Source organism: Zeus faber (assembly GCF_960531495.2).
Source record: "Zeus faber genome assembly, chromosome: 8".
NCBI lineage: Eukaryota > Metazoa > Chordata > Actinopteri > Zeiformes > Zeidae > Zeus > Zeus faber.
The window spans coordinates 377,611-402,161 of NC_137195.1; the positions used below are offsets into that span (position 1 = coordinate 377,611).

At 44.6% G+C, this 24,551-nt stretch overlaps 2 protein-coding genes across 6 annotated transcripts in view; one reads left to right on the forward strand and one right to left on the reverse strand.

Moving 5' to 3' along the window:
- Window positions 1-1,100: 1,100 nt before the first annotated feature.
- On the forward strand, window positions 1,101-18,648 carry trim33l (tripartite motif containing 33, like). 5 transcript variants are annotated; one of them, XM_080005621.1, is made up of 14 exons: window positions 1,101-1,261; window positions 8,478-8,542; window positions 9,042-9,174; window positions 9,289-9,451; window positions 9,768-9,884; window positions 12,452-12,566; window positions 14,059-14,205; window positions 14,860-14,971; window positions 15,442-17,300; window positions 17,436-17,593; window positions 17,707-17,809; window positions 17,895-17,951; window positions 18,084-18,188; window positions 18,260-18,648. In XM_080005621.1, exons 2-14 carry the CDS (start codon window positions 8,498-8,500, stop codon window positions 18,578-18,580), a joined length of 3,435 nt encoding a protein of 1,144 aa, XP_079861747.1. In that variant the 5' UTR covers window positions 1,101-1,261; window positions 8,478-8,497; the 3' UTR covers window positions 18,581-18,648. The 5 variants fall into 5 exon arrangements, with proteins under 5 accessions (XP_079861747.1, XP_079861749.1, XP_079861750.1 ...); XM_080005623.1 differs by having other exon boundaries at window positions 18,281-18,648; XM_080005624.1 differs by having other exon boundaries at window positions 17,436-17,548.
- A 1,437-nt stretch (window positions 18,649-20,085) lies between these two features.
- The window catches only part of plin6 (perilipin 6), a 27,136-nt gene continuing 22,670 nt past the window's right edge, over window positions 20,086-24,551 (reverse strand). The window contains exons 6-8 of the mRNA XM_080005265.1: window positions 22,046-22,227; window positions 21,600-21,866; window positions 20,086-21,140 (exon numbers count right to left, since the gene is read on the reverse strand). Of these exons, the coding sequence (XP_079861391.1) occupies window positions 20,703-21,140; window positions 21,600-21,866; window positions 22,046-22,227 (887 nt within the window). The 3' untranslated portion in view covers window positions 20,086-20,702. The remainder of the gene's footprint in view (window positions 21,141-21,599; window positions 21,867-22,045; window positions 22,228-24,551) is intronic.

Sequence of the window (24,551 nt, forward strand, 5' to 3'; positions counted from 1 at the left end):
AATAGTAGTACATGTTTTACCACTAAGGGGCAGTATTATTATTTATAGTAGTAGTAGTAGTAGTACATGTTTCACCACTAAGGGGCAGTATTATTATTTATAGTAGTAGTAATAGTAGTGCATGTTTTCACCACTAAGGGGCAGTATTATTATTTATAGTAGTAGTAATAGTAGTACATGTTTCACCACTAAGGGGCAGTATTATTATTTATAGTAGTAGTAGTAGTAGTACATGTTTCACCACTAAGGGGCAGTATTATTATTTATAGTAGTAGTAATAGTAGTACATGTTTTACCACTAAGTGGCAGTATTATTATTTATAGTAGTAGTAATAGTAGTACATGTTTTACCACTAAGGGGCAGTATTATTATTTATAGTAGTAGTAATAGTAGTACATGTTTTCACCACTAAGTGGCAGTATTATTATTTATAGTAGTAGTAGTAGTAGTACATGTTTCACCACTAAGGGGCAGTATTATTATTTATAGTAGTAGTAGTAGTAGTACATGTTTCACCACTAAGGGGCAGTATTATTATTTATAGTAGTAGTAGTAGTAGTACATGTTTCACCACTAAGGGGCAGTATTATTATTTATAGTAGTAGTAGTAGTAGTACATGTTTTACCACTAAGGGGCAGTATTATTATTTATAGTAGTAGTAATAGTAGTACATGTTTTACCACTAAGGGGCAGTATTATTATTTATAGTAGTAGTAGTAGTAGTACATGTTTCACCACTAAGGGGCAGTATTATTATTTATAGTAGTAGTAGTAGTAGTACATGTTTCACCACTAAGGGGCAGTATTATTATTTATAGTAGTAGTAGTAGTAGTACATGTTTCACCACTAAGGGGCAGTATTATTATTTATAGTAGTAGTAATAGTAGTACATGTTTCACCACTAAGTGGCAGTATTATTATTTATAGTAGTAGTAGTAGTAGTACATGTTTTACCACTAAGTGGCAGTATTATTATTTATAGTAGTAGTAATAGTAGTACATGTTTTCACCACTAAGTGGCAGGATTACAATTAGTGGTAGTATTTTCGAGAAGAAGAAGAAAGATTACTTCCTGTTGGTGACGCACCTCTAATAAACACTTAGAAGAAGAAGAAGCTACTTCCTGTAATTTATCCAAAACTTTTGCTATTTGGAAAAATAAAAAGTTGAAAAAGTTAAAAGTAAAAAAAATGAAAAGTTAAAAAGCGGAGAACGGAAGAAGAAGAAGAAGAAGAAGAAGAAGAAGAAGAAGAAGAAGGTTCGTATGGGTTCAACTCGTAGCAACGAACCTTAAAGTTCGATGGTTTCAAGTCAAGTTTTCTGTTTTCATGGAGTTAAAGAAGCTTCATGTGGATCGTTGATTTATTGTACTCCTCACTTAACGACCGACTTATAAACATTGTAAATATACTCCTCACTTAACAACTGAGTTATATATAATATTATACAGGTACTCCTCACTTAGCGTCAGAGTTATAAATATAATATTAAACAGGTACTCCTAACTTAGCGGTAGAGTTATATATATATAATATTATACAGGTACTCCTCATTTAGCGGCAGAGTTATATAAAAATAATATTAAACAGGTACTCCTCACTTAGCGGTAGAGTTATATATATATATAATATTATGCAGGTACTCCTCACTTAGCGGTAGAGTTATATATATAATATTATACAGATACTCCTCACTTAGCGGCAGAGTTATATATATATATATAATATTAAACAGGTACTCCTCACTTAGCGGTAGAGTTATATATATATATAATATTAAACAGGTACTCCTCACTTAGCGGTAGAGTTATATATATATATAATATTATACAGGTACTCCTCACTTAGCGGCAGAGTTATATATATATATATAATATTAAACAGGTACTCCTCACTTAGCGGTAGAGTTATATATATATATAATATTAAACAGGTACTCCTCACTTAGCGGCAGAGTTATATATATATATATAATATTATACAGATACTCCTCACTTAGCGGCAGAGTTATATATATATATATAATATTAAACAGGTACTCCTCACTTAGCGGTAGAGTTATATATATATATAATATTAAACAGGTACTCCTCACTTAGCGGCAGAGTTATATATATATATAATATTAAACAGGTACTCCTCACTTAGCGGTAGAGTTATATATATATATAATATTATGCAGGTACTCCTCACTTAGCGGTAGAGTTATATATATAATATTATACAGATACTCCTCACTTAGCGGCAGAGTTATATATATATATATAATATTAAACAGGTACTCCTCACTTAGCGGTAGAGTTATATATATATATAATATTAAACAGGTACTCCTCACTTAGCGGCAGAGTTATATATATATATAATATTAAACAGGTACTCCTCACTTAGCGGTAGAGTTATATATATATATAATATTATGCAGGTACTCCTCACTTAGCGGTAGAGTTATATATATATAATATTATACAGATACTCCTCACTTAGCGGCAGAGTTATATATATATATATAATATTAAACAGGTACTCCTCACTTAGCGGTAGAGTTATATATATATATAATATTAAACAGGTACTCCTCACTTAGCGGCAGAGTTATATATATATATATAATATTAAACAGGTACTCCTCACTTAGCGGCAGAGTTATATATATATATATAATATTATACAGGTACTCCTCACTTAGCGGCAGAGTTATATATATATATAATATTAAACAGGTACTCCTCACTTAGCGGTAGAGTTATATATATATATAATATTATACAGGTACTCCTCACTTAGCGGTAGAGTTATATATATATATATTATTATACAGGTACTCCTCACTTAGCGGTATAGTTATATATATAATATTATACAGGTACTCCTCACTTAGCGGTAGAGTTATATATATAATGTTATACAGGTACTCCTCACTTAGCGGTAGAGTTATATATATAATATTATACAGGTACTCCTCACTTAGCGTCAGAGTTATATATATAATATTATACAGGTACTCCTCACTTATCAACGAGTTCCGTTCCTACAACCAGGTCGTTAAGTGAATTACATTTACATTTACATGTAGTCATTGATCAGACACTTTTATCCAAAGCGACTTACAGTTATTCAAACACTGTCGGACGCAGCCATCAGGAGCAATTAGGGGTTAAGTGTCTTGCTCAAGGACACTACAGCATGCTAGCAGGAGGAGCCTGGTATCGAACCAGCAACCTTTAGATGACTAGACGACCAGCTCTACCTCCTGAGCCACCACCCCCACCCCCGAATTATTCGATAAGCAAGGACCTGTGTTATTTTACGGTAAGGAGGCGTGGCTGGTATATATAGTGTTTGTAGTATACATTGTATATATAGTGTATATAAATATTTTGTATTTAGTACGTATAGTGTATAAAGTATATATATATTATATATAGTTTATATAGTGTATATAATGTATATACTATATACAGCGGGGGAAGTAAGTATTGAACGCGTCAACATTTTTCTCAGTAAATATATTTCTGACGGGGCTATTGGCGTGAAATTGTCACCAGACGTCGGTAACAACCCAAGTAATCCACACATACAAAGAAATCAAAACATACATGTCCATAAATGAGGTTATGTGTAATAAAGTGGAATGAAACAGGGAAAAGGTATTGAACACGCTTGCTGAAATGTATTAAATACTTAGTAGAAAAGCCTTAGTTGGTAACGATAGCTTCAAGATGCCTCTGTGTGAAGGAGCTCGTGGCCTGCGTTGCTCAGGTGTGATTTTTGCCCATTCTTCTACACCAACTGTCTTCAAATGATGAAGGTTCCAGGGGCCTCTTCTATCAACTCTGATCTTCACTTCTTTCCATAGATCTTCAATTGGATTCAGTCCGATGATTGACTGGGCCATTCTAGAAGCTTTATTTTCTTTCTCCGAAGCCAGTGGAGTGTTTCCTTGGCTGTGTGTTTGGGATCATTGTCTTGCTGAGCTGTCCACCCTCGTTTCATCTTCAGCATCCTGGTCGACGGCAGCAGAATCTTGTCAAGAATGTCTCGCTACTTTTCTCCATTCATCCATCCTTCAATGATGTGAATCTGCCAGGACCGCATGCTGAAAAACAGCCCCACACCATAATGTTCCCACCTCCAAACTTCACTGTTGGTCTGGTGTTTTTAGGTTGATGTGCAGTGCCATTTCTCCTCCAAACATGGTGTGTGCTATGACATCCAAAGAGTTCAGATTTGGTCTCATCTGACCAGACCATTTTATCCCAGTATTTCATTGTTTTGTCCAAATGTTGTGCAGCAAACTTTAAACATGCCTCAACAAGCTCCTTCTTCAGCTGGTGTCTCAACATGCTTCTTCTTCAGCTGGTGTCTCAACATGCTTCTTCTTCAGCTGGTGTCTCAACATGCTGCTTCTTCAGCTGGTGTCTCAACATGCTTCTTCTTCAGCTGGTGTCTCAACATGCTTCTTCTTCAGATGGTGCCTCAACATGCTTCTTCTTCAGATGGTGCCTCAACATGCTTCTTCTTCAGCTGGTGTCTCAACATGCTTCTTCTTCAGCTGGTGGCTCAACAAGCTGCTTCTTCAGCTGGTGGCTCAACAAGCTGCTTCTTCAGCTGGTGTCTCAACATGCTTCTTCTTCAGCTGGTGGCTCAACAAGCTGCTTCTTCAGCTGGTGTCTCAACATGCTTCTTCTTCAGCTGGTGTCTCAACATGCTGCTTCTTCTTCAGATGGTGGCTCAACAAGCTGCTTCTTCAGCTGGTGTCTCAACATGCTTCTTCTTCAGCTGGTGTCTCAACATGCTGCTTCTTCTTCAGATGGTGGCTCAACAAGCTGCTTCTTCAGCTGGTGTCTCAACATGCTTCTTCTTCAGCTGGTGTCTCAACATGCTTCTTCTTCAGCTGGTGTCTCAACATGCTTCTTCTTCAGCTGGTGTCTCAACATGCTTCTTCTTCAGCTGGTGTCTCAACATGCTGCTTCTTCTTCAGATGGTGGCTCAACAAGCTGCTTCTTCAGCTGGTGTCTCAACATGCTTCTTCTTCAGCTGGTGTCTCAACATGCTTCTTCTTCAGCTGGTGTCTCAACATGCTTCTTCTTCAGCTGGTGTCTCAACATGCTGCTTCTTCTTCAGATGGTGGCTCAACAAGCTGCTTCTTCAGCTGGTGTCTCAACATGCTTCTTCTTCAGCTGGTGTCTCAACATGCTGCTTCTTCTTCAGATGGTGGCTCAACATGCTTCTTCTTCAGCTGGTGTCTTGCGTGGTGAGCGTGCATGGAGGCCATGGCGGTTGATTGCATTACTTACTGTTTTCTTTGAAACAACTGTACCTGCTCATTCCAGGTCTTTCTGAAGCTCTCTGCGAGTGCTCCTTGGCTCTTGGACAACACTTCTAATTATTCTTTTGACCTCTGTCAGAAATCTTGTGAGGAGCACTTGGTCGTGGCTGGTTGATGGTGAAATGATGTACTCTCCACTTCCAGATAATGGCCCCAATGTTGCTCACCAGAACATTCAGAAGTTCGGAAATACGTCTGTACCCAATGCCATCAGGATGTTATGCGACAATAAGGTTGTGAAGGTCTTGAGAGAGCTCTTTGGTTTTACCATCATGAGATGCTTTTTGTGTGACACAATGGTCATAAGAAACCTTTTTATAGGCCATCAACAAGGACTAAAGCAGCTGATATTAATTTGCATATATGTGATATATATATGACATATATGTTTTGATTTCTTTGTATGTGTGGATTACTTGGGTTGTTACCGACGTCTGGTGACAATTTCATGTCAATAGCCCCGTCAGAAATATATTTACTCAGAAAAATGTTGACGTGTTCAATACTTATTTCCGCCGCTGTATAGTGCGTATAGTGCATATAGTGTACATAGTATATATAGTGTACATAGCATATATAGTATGTATAGTGTATATAGTCTACATGGTGTGTATATATAGTGTACATAGAATATATAGTGTATATAGTAAGTATAGTGTATATAATATATATAGTGTACAAGGTATATATTGTGTATATAGTGTATATACTACAGTAAATATAGTGTATATAGTATATATATAATATATATAGTGGATATAAGTATATTGTATATAGTACATAGAGTGGATATAGTATATATATAGTGTCTATAGTATATGTAGTGTACATGGTATATATAGTGTATATAGTATATATAGGGTGTATAGTATACTTAATGTGTATATAGTATATATATAGTTTATATAGTGTGTATATAGTACAGTAAATATAGTGTATATAGTATATGAAGTATATATAGTATATATGTGACCCACACGTACTTTAGGGTCATTTGCGGGTTTCAAGATTTTTGAAAGTGAAGAATCAGAGCTTCCAAACAAGGTGTCACTTGTGCATATCAAGCAAATAGTTTAAAAATACGGACACCACAACAAAATGTAGAGTCTATCAATATTATGAGTCTCAGAAAATCTGAAATCTGAAAATCTGTCACCAACCTCAACGGACTTCATCATGTCATCAACTTCTTTCGTTGTAACAACAACGGACGTATCCTCGGTCTCTTCCGGTGGTTCAAGATTCAAGATTCAAGATTTTTATTTGTCACATACATATACATACTTCCATACATATATGCAGTGAAATGTAATCTTGGTTCTTGAAAATATTCAGTTTCATCGTCACATTTAGTTTGAAATCCGCTGTTTGAAAAGTTCTCCAAGTCCGGAGTAATATCACATTCCAGTACGCACTGCTTTGACTGACTTGGATCTCTGGCACTGGTCAGATTAAGGTCCCAAATATGATTCAGAGCTTCCTCCACCCGCTTCACCTAATCCATAACAACACAGGGAAATGAAAGTTTTCACAGACAAGTGAAAGTAGATCCTCGTCTTGTTTACGAAAGTAACGTCAGTAATTCCTACTTGTTGGTACACGTTGGTATACGCCCCCTCCACAACGTTGTCTCCGTGTGTGTATAAAACACGTAATATTTAAAGGTTGAATTCTATCAAAACGGATTGAGACTTCACATCACATGGAATATGGATGAATGATCTTCACCTGGTCTCTCGCTTTAAAGGAAACCATCGATCGGTGTTATTAAGCGTTGTTCCGCGTCTGGGTAAGTGAATTGCGTTTTCCCATGTAATCTAACGGGAATATTTAACGCGACGATTTAACATTTTTCTACTATTTATAAATCAAACTCGGTTTTGAAAATACGTTGAGAGATTAAAAAAAAAAAAAAAAACACAAAGGAACACAAATCTGGACAAATCTAATTTTCCTTCAAGAAAGGTTTTTAAACCTATTTGGCTGCTCCTGGCCATTTTAGAAATGTGCGAGATGGCGGCTTTGCTGTGGTGGGTCGTACATCATTTATATAGCATATGTAGTAAATTGTATATAAAGGGTGATGAGATGCTTGGTATTGTACACAGTGTACAATACAGACTGGTCAGAGAGCTGGTCTGAACGGTCATTAAACAGGTCGTTAAGTGAGGAGTACTGTGTTAATAATATATATATATATATATATATATATATATATATATATATATATAAAACTTGGTCTTAAGTGAGGAATACCTGTATAAATACTTGGTCAATAAGTGAGGAGTACCTGTATTTCTTTTCATGGTTAATCAGTTTGATGTTTTTCTGAATCTTTCATCCAGTAAATAAATTCACTTTGTTCAACTTTTTTAACTTGACTTAAAATTTTAATTCATTATTTCATCTGAAGTAACACACCATGTCGAACCAGGTCCACTGAGAAATGATGGGAAGCATGGACCAGTCCTGATCTGGACCAGTCCTGATCTGGACCAGTCCTGATCTGGACCAGTCCTGATCTGGACCAGTCCTTATCTGGACCAGTCCTTATCTGGACCAGTCCTTAGCTGAACCCGTTCTGATCTCGACCAGTCCTGATCTCGACCAGTCCTGTTCTGGTCTTGCCCCGTTCTGGTCTTGTCCTGATCTAGTCTTGTCCTGATCTGGACCGGTCCTGTTCTGTTCTGGTCTTGTCCTGTTCTGGACCAGTCCTGTTTTGGACCAGTCCTGTTCTGGTCTTGTGCTGATCTGGTCTTGTCCTGTTCTGGACCAGTCCTGTTCTGGACCTGTCCTGTTCTGGACCAGTCCTGATCTGGGCCAGTCCTGTTCTGGTCTTGTCCTGATTTGGTCTTGTCCTGTTCTGGTCTTGTCCTGATCTGGTCTTGTCCTGATCTGGTCTTGTCCTGATCTGGTCTTTTCCTGTTCTGGACCAGTCCTGTTCTGGACCAGTCCTGTTATGGTCTTGTCCTGATCTGGTCTTGTCCTGTTCTGGACCAGTCCTGTTCTGGACCAGTCCTGTTCTGGTCTTGTCCTGATCTGGACCAGTCCTATTCTGGTCTTGTCCTGATCTGGTCTTGTCCTGTTCTGGACCAGTCCTGTTCTGGTTTTGTCCTGATCTGGTCCAGTTTTGTCTTTCCCAGTATGCAACTCCATCGTCAAAATGGAAACCAAACTTTCCCCGAGCAGCTGCAGAAAAGTCCAGCAGGTGAGCCAGTCCAGAACCAGAAAGTAAAACCACTAGACTAACCACTAGACTAACCACTAGAGTCCTGGTTCTGGTCAGTTTGTTTGTCAAAACTAAAACTAGATCAAAATATTTCACTGAATTGAGTTTATGCACGACCAGAATCAGATCAAACTGAATCTAGAAGATCAAGGCTCACCCAAAGCCTCTGCTTTCCCTCCTCTCTCTGATACCTGGTCTCCCTGGTCTCCCTGGTCTCCCTGGTCCTCATGGTCCTCATGGTCCTCATGGTCCTCTTTGTCCTCCTGGTCCCCTTGGTCTCCTTGGTATCCCTGGTCCTCATTGTCCTCCTGGTCTTCTTGGTCACCTTGGTCTCCCTGGTCCTCCCTGGTCCTCCTGGTTCTCCTGGTCCCCTTGGTCATCCCTGGTATCCCTGGTCCTCCTGGTCCCCTTGGTTACACTGGCCTCCCTGGTCCTCATGGTCCTCCTGGTCCCCTTGGCCTCCCTGGTCCTGCTGCAGTGCACCAGCTGTGGTCTTTCTGGGGCCAGGGTCTGGTGCGTGCAGTGCGCAGAGGCTCTGTGCGAGCAGTGTGAGTCCGCACACCGAAGGGTCAAGATGACCCGGGGCCACTGTCTCCAGGACCTGCCCCAAGGTCAGTTCCCGGGTCAGTTCTCAGGGGCTCCATGTGCACCACATAAATCCAGGATGTAAAAGCAGAACTAGGTACACTCACTTCTCAGACATCTGTTTGTTTTTCTCCTGTCAGAGGGGTTCCCTCAGACGGGTCCTGCAGCTGATCCAGCAGCCGGTCCCACAGTTGGTCCTGCATTCTGCAGGATCCACCGCCGGGAGCCGATCCAGCTCTTCTGTTTCTCCTGCAGCCAGCTGACGTGCCGGGACTGTCAGCTGATGGACCATCGGAACCACAGGTACCAGGATGCTGGGCTCAAGGGACCTCTGATGGTCCCTCTGATGCTGAAGTTCCTGCTGCTTTGGGTCCTGTAAATTCTGCTAGAATCCTGTGCGGTCTGCTAGGGGCCTGTGCGGTCTGCTAGGGGCCTGTGAGGTCTGCTAGGGGCCTGGGAGGTCTGCTAGGGGCCTGGGAGGTCCGCTAGGGGCCTGTAAGGTCCGCTAGGTTACTGGAAGGTCTGCTAGGTTACTGGAAGGTCTGGTAGTGGGCCTGTACAGGGCTGGGCCTCTGTGTCATGGACCATGACCAGTCTGTCTTGGTCTCCTGGTCTTCAGGTTCCAGTTTGTTGGGGAAGCAGTGGAGAAGCAGCGGGAGCAGCTGGACGTCCTGGTTCTGCAGCTGAAGGTCCAGACAGACAAGGCCCGGCATAGCCTGCTCCTCATAGACGCCAGGTGAGGAACCTGCAGGGGTCCTGGTACAGTACACGGAAATTATAGATGAATATATACAAAATACCAAACAGTATCTCCATGTACTGGGTATTTAAAGTACATCCCTGGGATTGGAGCAGATGCTACGACCTGTGGTTCTCCCTCTACTTTATTATCCACTGAGGTGTAACGCTGCAGTGTGAGGGCACATGGGAAGTGGTAGAGTTGGAAGAAAGCACTGAAACGTCACCGTAATGTTGACATAGAAAAGCTGACGTGCACCATCCATCACACACTGTCATATATATCACATTCAGTGTTGCATACCGTGCTCATGTACTGGTAAACACACTGTCCTATTCAAAGCCGTTCCAAGGTCATGTTACGTAGTTGATGCTCAAAAAAGAGAGAGAGGATCAAATGTGGCTGTTTGGAGGAAGTGGAAACAAAAAGATTAAATAAATGATTGATCTTTGTTGATAATATTGGAACATTGTGCAGATGAGCGTCCCGATCAACAGTTCAACACCAGTCAGTCAAACCAGTCCTTCCATTACATTCACTTGCTTTAACGCACCGTGACTTCCAGTCAACCAGAGTCCCTGTTTATTTAATTTGTTTCTTTCTTTGTAACGATTGTACTTTATTTGTTTCTTTCTTTGTAATGATTGTACTTTGTTTGTTTCTTTCTTTGTAACGATTGTACTTTATTTGTTTCTTTGTAACGATTGTACTTTATTTGTTTCTTTGTAATGATTGTACTTTATTTGTTTCTTTCTTTGTAACGATTGTAGTTTATTCGTTTCTTTGTAATGATTGTACTCTATTTGTTTCTTTCTTTGTAATGCTTGTACTCTATTTGTTTCTTTTTTTGTAATGATTGTAGTTTATTTGTTTCTTTGTAATGATTGTAGTTTATTGGTTTCTTTGTAATAATTGTACTTTATTTGTTTCTTTCTTTGTAATGATTGTACTTTATTTGTTTCTTTCTTTGTAATGATTGTACTTTGTTTGTTTCTTTCTTTGTAACGATTGTACTTTATTTGTTTCTTTGTAATGATTGTACTTTATTTGTTTCTTTCTTTGTAATGATTGTACTTTGTTTGTTTCTTTCTTTGTAACGATTGTACTTTATTTGTTTCTTTGTAATGATTGTACTTTATTTGTTTCTTTCTTTGTAACGATTGTAGTTTATTCGTTTCTTTGTAATGATTGTACTCTATTTGTTTCTTTCTTTGTAATGCTTGTACTCTATTTGTTTCTTTTTTTGTAATGATTGTAGTTTATTTGTTTCTTTGTAATGATTGTAGTTTATTGGTTTCTTTGTAATAATTGTACTTTATTTGTTTCTTTCTTTGTAATGATTGTACTTTATTTGTTTCTTTCTTTGAAACGATTGTACTTTATTTGTTTCTTTGTAATGATTGTACTTTATTTGTTTCTTTGTAACGATTGTACTTTATTTGTTTCTTTGTAATGATTGTACTTTATTTGTTTCTTTCTTTGTAACGATTGTACTTTATTTGTTTCTTTGTAACGATTGTACTCTATTTGTTTCTTTCTTTGTAACGATTGTACTTTATTTGTTTCTTTGTAATGATTGTACTTTATTTGTTTCTTTCTTTGTAATGATTGTACTTTATTTGTTTCTTTCTTTGTAACGATTGCACTTTATTTGTTTGTGTCTTTGTAATGATTGTACTTTATTTGTTTCTTTCTTTGTAACGATTACACTTTTTTGTTTGTGTCTTTGTAATGATTGTACTTTATTTGTTTCTTTCTTCGTAATGATTGTACTTTATTTGTTTCTTTGTAATGATTGTACTTTATTTGCAGGAACCATAGAAATAGAATATAAATGTAGATTTGAACATTTCCATGTTAGTTATATGTTGTGTCCAGTTCCAGGTTGAGTTCTACTGACACCTGGTGACATCACATGTTCTATTTTATTGGAACTCGGGGACAGTTTTATGTTCTAGTATTGTTCCATATCCAATAATAAACAATAATAAACAGTAATAAACAATAATAAACAATGTCAAAATCAGCATCTCACTATAGTAGAAAGTGAATTGCAGTGTTGTCGTCCAATCACATGAGCGTGATAAGATCACATGACGTTTGTCATTAACATACAGCAGATCAGCCTTGAATGTGTATACTGTATATAGTTTTTCTATGAATGTGTATACTGTATATCGTTTAACTATATAAATGAGTATACTGTATATAGTATTACTATATGAATGTGTATATTGTATATAGTTTTACTATATGAATGAGTATACTGTATATAGTATTACTATATGGATGAGTATACTGTATATAGTTTTACTACATGAATGATTACACGGTATATAGTATTATGACATGAATGTATATACTGTATATAGTATTGCTCCATGAATGTATATACTGTATTTATTATTATTATTGTATGTATGTGCACGCTGTCATGCCACATAGACTCTGTTACACAATAATTGTGGTTCTCAAAATATTTTCCCAAGGTTGGCAGGTCTGCTCTGGTTGTTCCTCTGGTTGTTCCTCTGGTTGTTCCTCTGGTTTCTTTCTTTTCTCCTCAGGATACAGAGCATCTCTGAACACAAGACCATTATGAAACTGAACCTCAAACGAGTATATGAAGCTTTCCTGCAGAGCGCCAAGAAACGGGTGCTGCAGCTTGCCAAGCTCACCACAGTAAGAAATCTGAATAATTATAATAATAATAATAATAATAGAATTGTTTATTGTTGTACTTTATTTATCCTCTAGTATTTTACTAGTATCTCACTAGTAACGCACTAATATCTTACTAGTAACATATGAGTATCTCACTAGTATCTCACTATTAACTCACGAGTATATCACTATTAACTCACTAGTATATCGCTAGTATCTTACTAGTAATGTACTAGTATTTTACTAATATCTTACTAGTACCTCACCAGTATCTTAGTAGTAGCGTACTAGTATCTTACAAGTATTTTACTAGTATCTCACTGATGATGATGAACATGATAGTGGAGATGGTGGTGGTGGAGATAATGATGATGTAGATGATTATGATCTAGGTGATGATTATGGAGATGATGATGGAGAAAACGATGTAGATGATGATGAACATGATGATGATGATGATGATGATGGAGAAGACAATGTAGGTGATGATGAACATGATGATGGAGATGATAATAAACATAATGATGGAGGTGATAATAAACATAATGATGGAGATGATAATAAACATAATGATGGAGATGACGATGGAGAAGACAATGTAGATGATGTAGATGATGATGAAAGAGATGATGATGTGGTGATGATGATGGAGGTGATGAAAATAATGATTATTGAGATGATGGAGAGGATGATTATGGAGATGATGATGAACATGATCATGTAGATGATGGATATTATGAACATGATGATGATTATTGAGATGATGATGGAGAGGATGATTATGGACATGATGATGATGGAGTTAATAATGAACATGATGATGTAGATGATGATGGAGATGATGATGAACATGATGATGTAGATGATTAAAATGATGACAATGATGATGGAGTTGATGAACATGATGATGTAGATGATGAACATGATGATGGTGATGATGATGGTGATAATGGAGATGAGATGAACATGATGATGTAGATGATTATGATTATGACAATGATGATGGAGTTGATGATGAACATGATTATGTAGATGATTATGATGATGACAATGATGATGGAGTCGATGATGAACAGGATGATGTAGATGATGATAATGGAGATGAGATGAACATGATGATGTAGATGATTATGATGAAGACAATGATGATGGAGTTGATATACATGATGATGTAGATGATGATGGAGTTGATGAACTTGATGATGAACATGATGATGTAGATGATGATGGATAGATGATGGAGATGATGAACATGATGATTATGGAGAGGATGATGGAGATGATGATTATGGAGATGATGATGATGGTGGTGAAGATGATAAAGACAATGTGATTATGATGGAGATGGACATGATGATGTAGCTAATGATGGAGATGATGATGATGTTGATGATGAACATTATAATGATGGAGATGATGATGATGATGATGAACATGATGACGATGGGAGATGATGGACATGATGATGATATAAACATGATGATGGAAGCTGCAGCTTTTGCTCCCTCAGACGGTGTACCAGGTGGAGGAGGAGGATTTGGGGAGGAGGAAGATGGCACTGCAGAAGCTGAGGGAGCAGCAGGACCTGGTGGCCGAGGGTCTGGAGAAAGCCAGGAGGGAAACCGACCTCAGATCTCTTCTGCTCCACAAGGACCAGGTACAACCTGGACCATAGACACCCAGTCCTGGATTGGTAGCAGTTCAGGGACCAGACAGGTACTGAGTAGGAGTACAACGACCGGACTGGTACCTGGTAGTACAGGGATCAGACTGGTACCTGGTAGCAGTACAGGGACCAGACTGGTACCTGGTAGCGGTACTGGGACCGGACTGGTACCTGGTAGCAGTACAGGGACAGGAGTGGTACCTGGAAGCATTACAGGGACCGGAATGGTACCTGGTAGCAGTACAGGGACCGGACCGGTACCTGGTAGCAGTACAGGGACCGGACTGGTACCTGGTGGTGGTACTGGGACCAGACCGGTACCTCGTAGCAGTACAGGGACCGGGCCGGTACCTGGTAGCAGTACAGCGACCGGGCCGGTACCTGGTAGCAGTACATGGACCGGGAAAGTACCTGATAGCAGAACAGAGACCGGGCCAGTACCGGGTAGCAGTACGGGGATCGGACCAGTACCTGGTCAGTACGGGGGCCGGACTGGTACCTGGTAGCAGTACTAGGACTGGACCGGAAACTGGTAGCAGTATGGGGTCCGGACCGGTACCTGGTTGCAGTGCTGGCTCTGACTCATCATTCTGTCTTTCCCTGTTGCTCCTCTATCATCCCTCCATATTTCTTCTGGACCTTTAGGTGGAGACTCAGGTGAAGGACCTCCTGTCCCTGGACACCACGCCCCCTCAGACTATGAAGCGCCCCAGTCTGGAGGCCATGCAGTCCTTCTGCGACTCCGCCTGCTCCTTTGGTGGGTGCCAGTTCCCCGGGCCGAGGGTCTGGAGCAACACAGGTTCAGGGGCTAGTGCAGCCCAGGTTTTGGGGTCTAGAGCACACAGACTTTAGGGTTTAGGGCAGACAGAGTCCAGGGTCTATAGTTCACCGGGTCCAGCGTCCAGAGCACACTGGGTTAAGGGTTTAGGGAAGACAGGGTTCAGGGTCTAGGGTGCACCGAGTCCAGAGCACATTGGGTTTAGGGTTTAAGGCAGACAGAGTCTAGAGTACACCAGGTCCAGGGTCCAGAGCACACCGGGTTTAGGGCAGACAGGGTTCAGAGTCTAGAGTACACCTGGTCCAGAGCACACTGGGTTTAAGGTTTAGGGCAGACAGGGTCCAGGGTCCAGAGCACACCGGGTTTAGTGATTAAGGCCGACAGGGTCCAGGGTTCGGGGTCTAGCAGGAGGACACTCTCTGAGGACGCTCCTTGTGTTTGTTTTGCAGGTCGTGTTACCGTGACAACGGTACCGTTCTCCAGCGCTCCAACCCAATCGCACTGGCCTCTCCTCCAACCGTCAGGATCCACAGCACGTCCACCTTACTCCCCTGTGCCCATTAAGCCCCGCCCTCACAGCAGTCATCCATTCCCCCCATATTCATCTTCATCCTGCACCGAACAGCATGTCGACTCCGTCCAAGTCACCCCCCCGCCCCCGGCCCCAGTAGACCTCTCTCAGATTGTCCCCCCCCCCACCAGCTGCTCCCAGGTGGCTATACTTCCTGTTTCTCTAATGAGCTCCACTCCTGTTAACAACGTCACCTCCATCCAGAACCCTACAGCGGGGGTAACCTTTTCCCAGAATCCTCTGCTGCAGCAAAGCTGCTATGTGGCCCCCACAATGGTCATGCTGGGGCCCCCCGTGGTCTCCCATACCCTGGTGCTAAACCAGCTGCCGTCTGCTCTGTCAACGGTGAACGCCATCGGCACCCCCTTCAGCCAAGACCCTTCTGCTGCTCCTGTAGTGCATTATGGGCAACAAAACCTGGCTCCCTTGTACGGAGTACTGCAACCGCTTGGGTCCAATCTCCAGACAAATCCAGTCAAAGAAACTCTGCCCGGTTCAGCAAGCACCTCCCTCCCTCTTATGGCCACTACCTACACTAAGCTTCCTGTACAGCAGGACCAATCAAGCGCTCCACAGCTGCAAGGGGCCTCAACTTCCTGTAAGTCCACCGAGATGAGACGGAAATACCCCCTGATCGCAGAGACCCTGCTCACTTCCTCCTCGAACAGTAGAAACATTAGCAGAGCTTCTGCCACTCCTCCTCCCCCTCCTCCTCTTCCTCTTCCATCACTTCCTGTGAGCCCTGACTCCTCCCACACCACCTCTGATCCACAGAGTCAGCTCCCGACTCCCACGGTGAAGGCACTCGCAGACTCTGCTTGCGACGCCGGTGCCCCCGGTGACCGCTCCTTAGGGAATCCGTGTCGAGCCGCGGAGAACGAACCCAGCTCCACCGTCCCGGTGGTGGAGCCCCCCGCAGGCCTCTATTCCAGCTCCACTGTCCTGGAGGTGGAGCCTCCCGCAGGCCTCTACCCTGGCTCCACTGTCCTTGAGGTGGAGCCCCCCGCAGGCCTCTACCCTGGCTCCACTGTCCTTGAGGTGGAGCCCCCCGCAGGCCTCTACCCTGGCTCCACTGTCCTGGAGGTGGAGCCCCCCGCAGGCCTCTACTCCAGCTCCACTGTCCCGGAGGTGGAGCCCCCCGCAGGCTTGGACTCTAGAATGCTGGCTGAGCTGTCCTACCTCTGGGACGACATTTGCGCGCCAGTTTCATCTGACAACGAGTCGGATGAGGTGGAGGCAGCAGAGGACGGCCAAGCGTCAGGAACCCTCGCGTCTCAGGCAGGTGGCGGCTCCGCCCGTACAAACGGCTGCTTCGCCCGCAAGAGGCGGAGCTCCGTTTGGACGAGGCTGCCGAGCGTATTGGCGGAGCTGCCCCCCCGCTCACAAGAGACGGTGAAATGTGAAGCCGAGTTGTCGTCTTCTCAGCGTCTCAAGGATTCGGTTCAGTCACCGCAGCTGAAGCACAAAGCGGAGCATAAAACAGGAAGTGGCCCCATGGGTCCCAGCCAATCAGAAGCGAGCATGCAAACCGACGAAGGCAGCTCAGGTCCGATGCAACAGAACCTTCTGGAAACGTTCTCTCTGAACCGGATCCAGCCGGTGGTGTCCTTATTCCGGCTACCCATCTCGTCCCTTCATCCAGATCGACCTCTTCCTTGCTTCCTGCTGCACGGCAGCAACGCCGAAGAAGACCTGTACCTGGAGGAGGTGGATGAGGGGGCGGATGAGGAGGATCAGGTGGGACCAGAGTGACAGCATTTATTGTTCTTCAGTTGTATAAAGTCATGAAACGAAGACACTGTTTGTGCCAGGTGCACAAGATGGCCCTCTTCTCTGACCTTGTGGGAGCTGAATCCTTCTCGTTCTTCTCAGTCACAGGACGATGAGGTGGAATCAGAGGCTCCTGAGACTCCGCCCCTCCTTCAGGCGCTCTGTGCTGTGTGTCACTCGGAGAACAGCACCACCTGCTGCTCGCAGTGCGGAAGGTGCTTTCATGAGCGGTGTCACATCCCGCCAGGAAGCTTCATGTGGTGGGGACATCACTTCCTGTTAGAGAGCACTGAGCTGATCCAGTGCTTTAGAACATGTTGATCTGTGTACTCTGTGTACTGTGTGTTGATCTATGTACTCTGTGTACCGACAGCTCTGGCTGGATTTGCTCGCTGTGTCTGGACCCCCTGGACCCCAGGGACCCCTACGCTCCCCTGAGGCCGGCGAGCCTCTGTCTCAGTCAGGCTAACCAGAGGGTAGGACTGTCCGCGTCCCAGAGCCACCAATCAGTACAGTTTAGTACTAGTAGTACAGTGTCTGACCTCATGTTCTTCTGTCCAGAGGTGTGAGCACCTGTTGCTCTGGCTGCTGTGCAGAGACCAGGTCTGGCCACCAGAGGTCAGTACAGAGCTGGACTTTTCTAAAAGAGCTGAACTGTAAAAGTTAAGTGTGTGTGTGTGTGTGTGTGTGTGTGTGTGTGTGTGTGTGTGTGTGTGTGTGTGTGTGTGTGTGTGTGTGTGCGTGTGTCAGGCCTTCAGGTGGGTCCAGAAGAGGTTGTCCCACCAGCGCCGCCCCCCCTACAGGACCTCCTCCGAGTTTGTCTCTGATGTTTGGCAACTTCTGGATACTTCCCAGGTACTACTACATAAAGTGATGAACTATATAGTTAGTAAGTAGGGAGCAGTACTGCTAAGGATTGTGGGGAGCTGTTTTTTCTGTGTTCCCAGAGCGACACTGAAGCGGTTCTGATCCAGGAAGCTTTCCGGAAGAAGCTTCTGGAGTTGTTTGGGGCGGAGCTCCACCCATCGCTCACTCAGAGATGCAGCCCCGCCCTCCAGGGGTCAGGGGTCACAACTGGGCCAGAGCTCAAGCTGAAAGAGACCAGGAAGAGGTTAAGAGACTTCCTGGACGGAACCCGGCTGCCGGCCAAGAAACCCAAGAACCGAGAACCGATCAGAACCAGACCCGGAAGCCGAAAGAACCACAACATAGACGTGAACCTTTCTGATGAATTATTGATTTTGTGAACTTTCTTGACTTTTTTCTTTTACATTTCAGACGAGCTGTGAATTCAAATAAAAGCAATTGTTCTGTTCTACCGTTTATTATTATTTCATGCTCCTCTGGCCTCATGGACACCAGATGCATCACATCCAGTGACATCCAATGACATCCAGCCACGGTCCCGACTTGCTCTGATTTTGACCTTGTGTTCAGCTGCCCTTGAATCTGTATCCTACCACGTGCTGCGTTCATTATGTCCTACCACGTGCTGCGTTCATTACGTCCTCCCACGTGCTGCGTTCATTACGTCCTACCACGTGCTGCGTTCATTACGTCCTACCACGTGCTGCGTTCATTACGTCCTACCACGTGCTGCGTTCATTACGTCCTACCACGTGCTGCGTTCATTACGTCCTACCACGTGCTGCGTTCATTACGTCCTACCACATGCTACGTTCATTATGTCCTACCACGTGCTGCGTTCATTACGTCCTACCACGTGCTGCGTTCATTACGTCCTACCACATGCTACGTTCATTACGTCCTACCACGTGCTACGTTCATTATGTCCTACCACATGCTACGTTCATTATGTCCTACCACGTGCTACGTTCATTACGTCCTACCACGTGCTACGTTCATTATGTCCTACCACGTGCTACGTTCATTATGTCCTACCACGTGCTACGTTCATTACGTCCTACCACGTGCTACGTTCATTACGTCCTACCACGTGCTACGTTCATTATGTCCTACCACGTGCTGCGTTCATTACGTCCTCCCACGTGCTGCGTTCATTACGTCCTACCACGTGCTGCGTTCATTACGTCCTACCACATGCTGCGTTCATTACGTCCTACCACATGCTACGTTCATTATGTCCTACCACGTGCTGCGTTCATTACGTCCTCCCACATGCTGCGTTCATTACGTCCTACCACATGCTGCGTTCATTATGGACTAGAGGGAGTAGAGCTGTGGAGAAGAGGGAGTAGATCTATGGAGTAGAGAGAGTGGAGTTATGGAGTAGAGGGGGTGGAGCTATGGAGTACAGGCAGTAGAGCTATGGACTAGAGGGAGCAGAGCTATGGAGTAGAGGGGGTGGAGCCATGGAGTCGGAGGGGATGGAGCTATGGCGTAGATGGGGTAGAGAAAAGGGAGGAGAGCTATGGCGTAGAGGGGTGGAGTTATGGAATAGAGGGAGTAGAGCTATAGAGTAGAAGGGGTCAAGCTATGCAGTAGAGGGGGTGGAGAAGAGGGAGTGGAGCTATGGAGTAGAGGGGGTGGAGCTATGGAGTAGACCTAAAGAAACGGTTCGTTACCAGCATTGAAATTACGAATTTCTGTTTTTTGGGATCATGTAAATACACAATTCAACAGAATGTAGAGCACAGGTTTCATCGTTTTTTAGGCTTTTTAATGCGGAAACGTTACATTTTATACCTTTAAACCAGTTTGAACCAGTTTAAACCAGAACCATCCAAATTCATCCAGTTGAAACCAGAACCATCCAGTTTGTCCAGTTTGGAGTAGAGAGAGTGGAGTTTTGGAGACTGAGAGTGGAGACTAGTTTAAACCAGTCAGTAACCAGTTTAATCCAGTTTGATCAAGATTAAACCAGAACCATCCAGTGTGAACCAGTTCGATCCGGTTTACACCAGAGCCATCCAAATTGATCCAGTTTGAACCAGAATGATTCCGTTTGATCCGATTTAAAGTAGAACCATTCGGTTTGAGCCAGTTTAAGCCGGAACCATCCAGTTTAAACCAGTTTGATTCAGTTTAAACCAAAACCATCCAGTTTAAACCAGTTCACACATTGTGATCTCCACCACACCCCTTCCTAATGAGGTTTAGATCAGAGTACTTCAAAGTACTTCGACAGAGGAGTATTTAACAACACAGTATATAGAGTGAATATATATTTAGCTCATAGCTCATGTGCTTACACCTCTCAGCTCCTGAGCAAACATTCAGATATTCTAACGTCTCTGGTCTAGACTAGTTTGCCGATGGCCCGGTTGGAGAAGGTGTAGATGCTCACTAGGACCATTAGGGGCAGGCTCCCCCACTCCTCTGGCAGCACCGTAACCTCAGGTTCTGGCAGCACAGGGCGGAGAGGGGGTCCACACTGTGGGGGGCACCTTAGTTTTCGTCCGTTCCAACCACGGGATCGCAGCCGTCGTCCACCGAGTTTTTCCCCGGACTGAGGTACTCGAAGGCCTTCTGGCTCTGGGAAACGAACTGCATGAGGGGCCCCAGCAGCATGTCGGTGGCTGAGGCTCGGCGGAGGTGGGTGCTGTCGGAAGGGTGGTCTTGTGGCTCCGGGTCCCCGCCCTCCTGCCGCGGGCTCCCTCTCCGCCCATTGGCCGGGCTCGTGGAGGCAGGGCCGGGCGCTTGAGGGCTGCCTGAGCTGCCGGAGCCACGGCGGGTTCGGGAGTAAAGACTCTTGCGGCGGCGTGATCTTCCGTCCATCGCCTTCAAGAAGAGACTGTTGGCGGAGCTGCGACGGAACGCACCATCCGACAGGAACTCCTCCTGGTTCAGGAAGTCCTCCACTTCCTGTTCACTGGGCTGCTGGAGCTGGAAAACAGAAGAGAGCGTCTCTAAAGCTGCTTTTTTTACATGCAGTGCAACCCTGAAAGTATACGGACATTACCCTGTGTGTGTGAATGCAAATGTGGATCGATGCAAATCATTTGGACCGGATATTACCCAGCCAGCTCCCGAGTACAAAGTCCACCTCATGTCCGACTGAGTGATATGTGTGAACAGAGCAGGTGATTGTCCAGATCATTCACAGCGAGTGTGTGGGCATGTCGCGTGTTGATGACGTCTCTATCATGCGCCAGGTGATGTCATCAGCACGTGACATGCCCACTCGCCAAGAGTGAAGAAGAGTCTGAGTGTAGCTGTTTTGTACTACTTTGTGCTTTCCTTCATATTCCTTTCCACTCATTCGGTGCAGAGTTAGTCTACAACCACCATCTGGATCTGCTGCTCTAAACATCTGTTTGATCTGGTGAATGGTCTGGGCCTTACCATGTTGTAGAGCGGAGTGGAGTTGACCAACAGCTGCAGCAGGATCTTGGCCAGTTCCTGCAGGTCTTTGAGGACCTCCTGGACCTGGGAGGGCAGCCCACGGAGCTGTCTGACCGGACCCAGCTCAGCCAGCACGGCAGCCTGACCTTTGACCTGGGTCAAGGCCCTCTCCTGCAGGGACTCGGCTCGAAAGACCAGGCTCACGAGGAACAGCTGGAGCTGCTGGAGGAGAAGAGTCAACACCTCCAGGACCCGACCCAAACCCACCTGCCAGGACCACCAGGAAAACAACACCATGAAGACATCTATCTATCTATCTGTCTGTCTGTCTGTCTGTCTGTCGATGTGTGTGTTCGTCCGTCCATCTATCACTCTATCACTCTTTTTTTAGTCCTTTAGTTCATTTATATACTAAACCATCCCAGATTCATCTTGGAATGTCTCACCATGTTGGCCCCGCCCCCAAGGGTGCGCAGCGCCCCCTCCAGGCGCTGCCGCAGCTTCAGCATACGGTGGTGCAGCTGCAGGCTGAGGCCCAGCAGGAGGCTGCGGAGCCGGGTCCACAGCCCGGGCTCGTCCCCCTCGTCCTCGTCTTCCAACTCCTGGACCCTACGCTCCCACTCCCGCCCTGCATAGGGCGGACATTTTGGATGAGAAACCACAAGGCATTGCCTTGCTTTCGGGAATAGAACCCCCACCCTGCAGTGCTAGTGCCTTGCTCTTGGGAATATAAGCCCCATCCTGCATCGCTGGTGCCTTTATTTATGGAATAGAACCGCCGCCCTGCAGTGCTAGAGCCTTGCTCTAAGGAATACAACCTCGATCCTCCAGTGCTAGTGCCTTGCCCTAGGGAATATAACCCCCATCCTGCAGCGCTAGTGCCTTGCTTTAGGGAATAGAACCCCCACCCTGCAGTGCAAGCGCCTTGCTCTAGGGAATATAACCCCCATCCTGCAGCAGTCGTGCCTTGCTCTCAGGAATATATCCCCCATCCTGCAGCGCGAGTGCCTTTCTCTTGGGAATATAAGTCCCATCCTTCAGCGCTAGTTCCTTGCTTTATGGAATAGAACCCCCACCCTGCAGTGCTAGTGCCTTGCTCTGGGGAATATAACCCCGATCCTGCAGTGCTAGTACCTTGCTCTAAGGAATACATCCTCGATCCAAGTTCCAATGATGTCAGCGAGTTTAAGGAAGTAGCTGTGAGCTTCATAGCTGTGTTAGCAGACAGCATCGTTCCCACGGTGAAAGTTTCCGATCCGGTCCAGAAACCGTGGGTCGATAAATCCATCCGTGGCGCTCTGAATCAGTCTTGTGTCCAGAAATATGGACATTTACAAAGTGACGTTGTACAATCTGGGGCGGTGAAGGACGCTAAACGTATGTACAGGAACACAGTGGAGCTACAGATGGATCAACGGGACACCGGACGCTTGCGGCAGGGGCTGCAGACTATTACAAACTACAAGAGCAGCCCTTCCCCAGCCACGAGTGTTGACGCCTCCCTCGCCAACGAACTGAACTCCTTTTATGCGTGGTTTGAGTCTGGCAACAGCACCGCTATCCGCCAGCTAATTGGAGTTACACCGCTGGGGATGAGCGCGCACTCGCGTCAGGAGGGCTCTGGCTCTGGTGGTACATACATAACTGTGTGGCCAGGTCCAGCCCCAACACCATCATCAAGTTTGCTGACGACACCGTCATGGTGGGCCTGGTCACCGACGGTGATGAGAAGGCCTACCGTGAGGGGGTGGCTGACCTGTCACTCTGGTGCCAGGACAACATCCTCCTCCTGAACGTCAGCAAAACCAAGGAGCTTATTGTGGACTTTAGACGAGGACTACAACCGAGAACGCACGCGCCCTTGGTGATTAATGGGACTTCTGTCGATAGGGTGAGCAGCTTCAAGTATCTGGGAGTCCACATCACAGAGGACTTAACATGGACTGTACACACAGACACTCTGGTGAGAAAGGCGAGGCAGCGTCTTTACCACCTCAGGCAGCTGAGGAAATTCCGGGTCTCAGTGAGGATCCTCAAGTCCTTACTCTGGAGTCTACTCTGGAGCAGTGGAGAGCATCCTGACAGGCAACATCACTGCCTGCTTTGGGAACTTTACTGCCCAGGACAGGCGGGCCCTGCAGAGGGTGGTGCGTTCAGCTGAACGTACCACTGGAACTACCCTCCCCTCCCTGCAGGACTTGTACAACAGGAGGTGTAGTAGCAGAGCTGCAGGATCATGAAGGATCCTCATCACCCCAACAACGGACTGTTCCAGCTGCTGCGGTCAGGCAAGCGCCTCCGCAGTCACACAGTGAGAACAGAGAGAATGAAACAGTGTTTCTACTTCAAGACATAAGAACTGTCAACGCTGAACTCACCAGGGGTCTTCACTGAGCCACTCACACAGGCCCCACTGTGTGAGTGCCTTACTGTACTGTATGTAGTATACTGTACTACATACTGTATTACTGTACTGGGTTACTGCATACTGTACTGCATACTGTATCACTGTTCTGGGTTACTGCATACTGTATCACTCTTCTGGGTTAGTGCATACTGGACTGCATACTGTATAACTGTTCCGGGTTACTGCATACTGTATACTGCATACTGTATTGGGGATGGTAGCTCAGGAGGTAGAGCTGGTCGTCTAGTAATCTAAAGGTTGCTGGTCTGATCCCAGATCCCAGGCTCCTCCTGCTAGCATGCTGTAGTGTCCTGAGCAAGACACTTAACCCCTAATTGCTCCTGATGGCTGCGTCCGTCGGTGATTGGATAAAAGCGTCTGCTAAATGCAATGTAAACTGTAATAACTGTTCTGGGATACTGCATACTGTATCACAGTTCTGGGTTATTGCATACTGTGCTGTATTGCTGTTCAGTGTTACTCTGTTGCTGTGTAGTACTGTTGTGTACTGTATATCTCCACACACTACCTCACTTTATACACAT

What these genes read in the sequence shown, in the direction of transcription:
- trim33l (XM_080005621.1), top strand. Translation starts at nt 8,498, where the DNA reads ATGGAAACCAAACTTTCCCCGAGCAGCTGCAGAAAAGTCCAGCAG. An exon ending in TCTCCAGGACCTGCCCCAAG is followed by an intron (nt 9,175 to 9,288) that starts GTCAGTTCCCGG and finishes TTCTCCTGTCAG; the next exon opens with AGGGGTTCCCTCAGACGGGT. An exon ending in CTGCTCCTCATAGACGCCAG is followed by an intron (nt 9,885 to 12,451) that starts GTGAGGAACCTG and finishes TTTTCTCCTCAG; the next exon opens with GATACAGAGCATCTCTGAAC.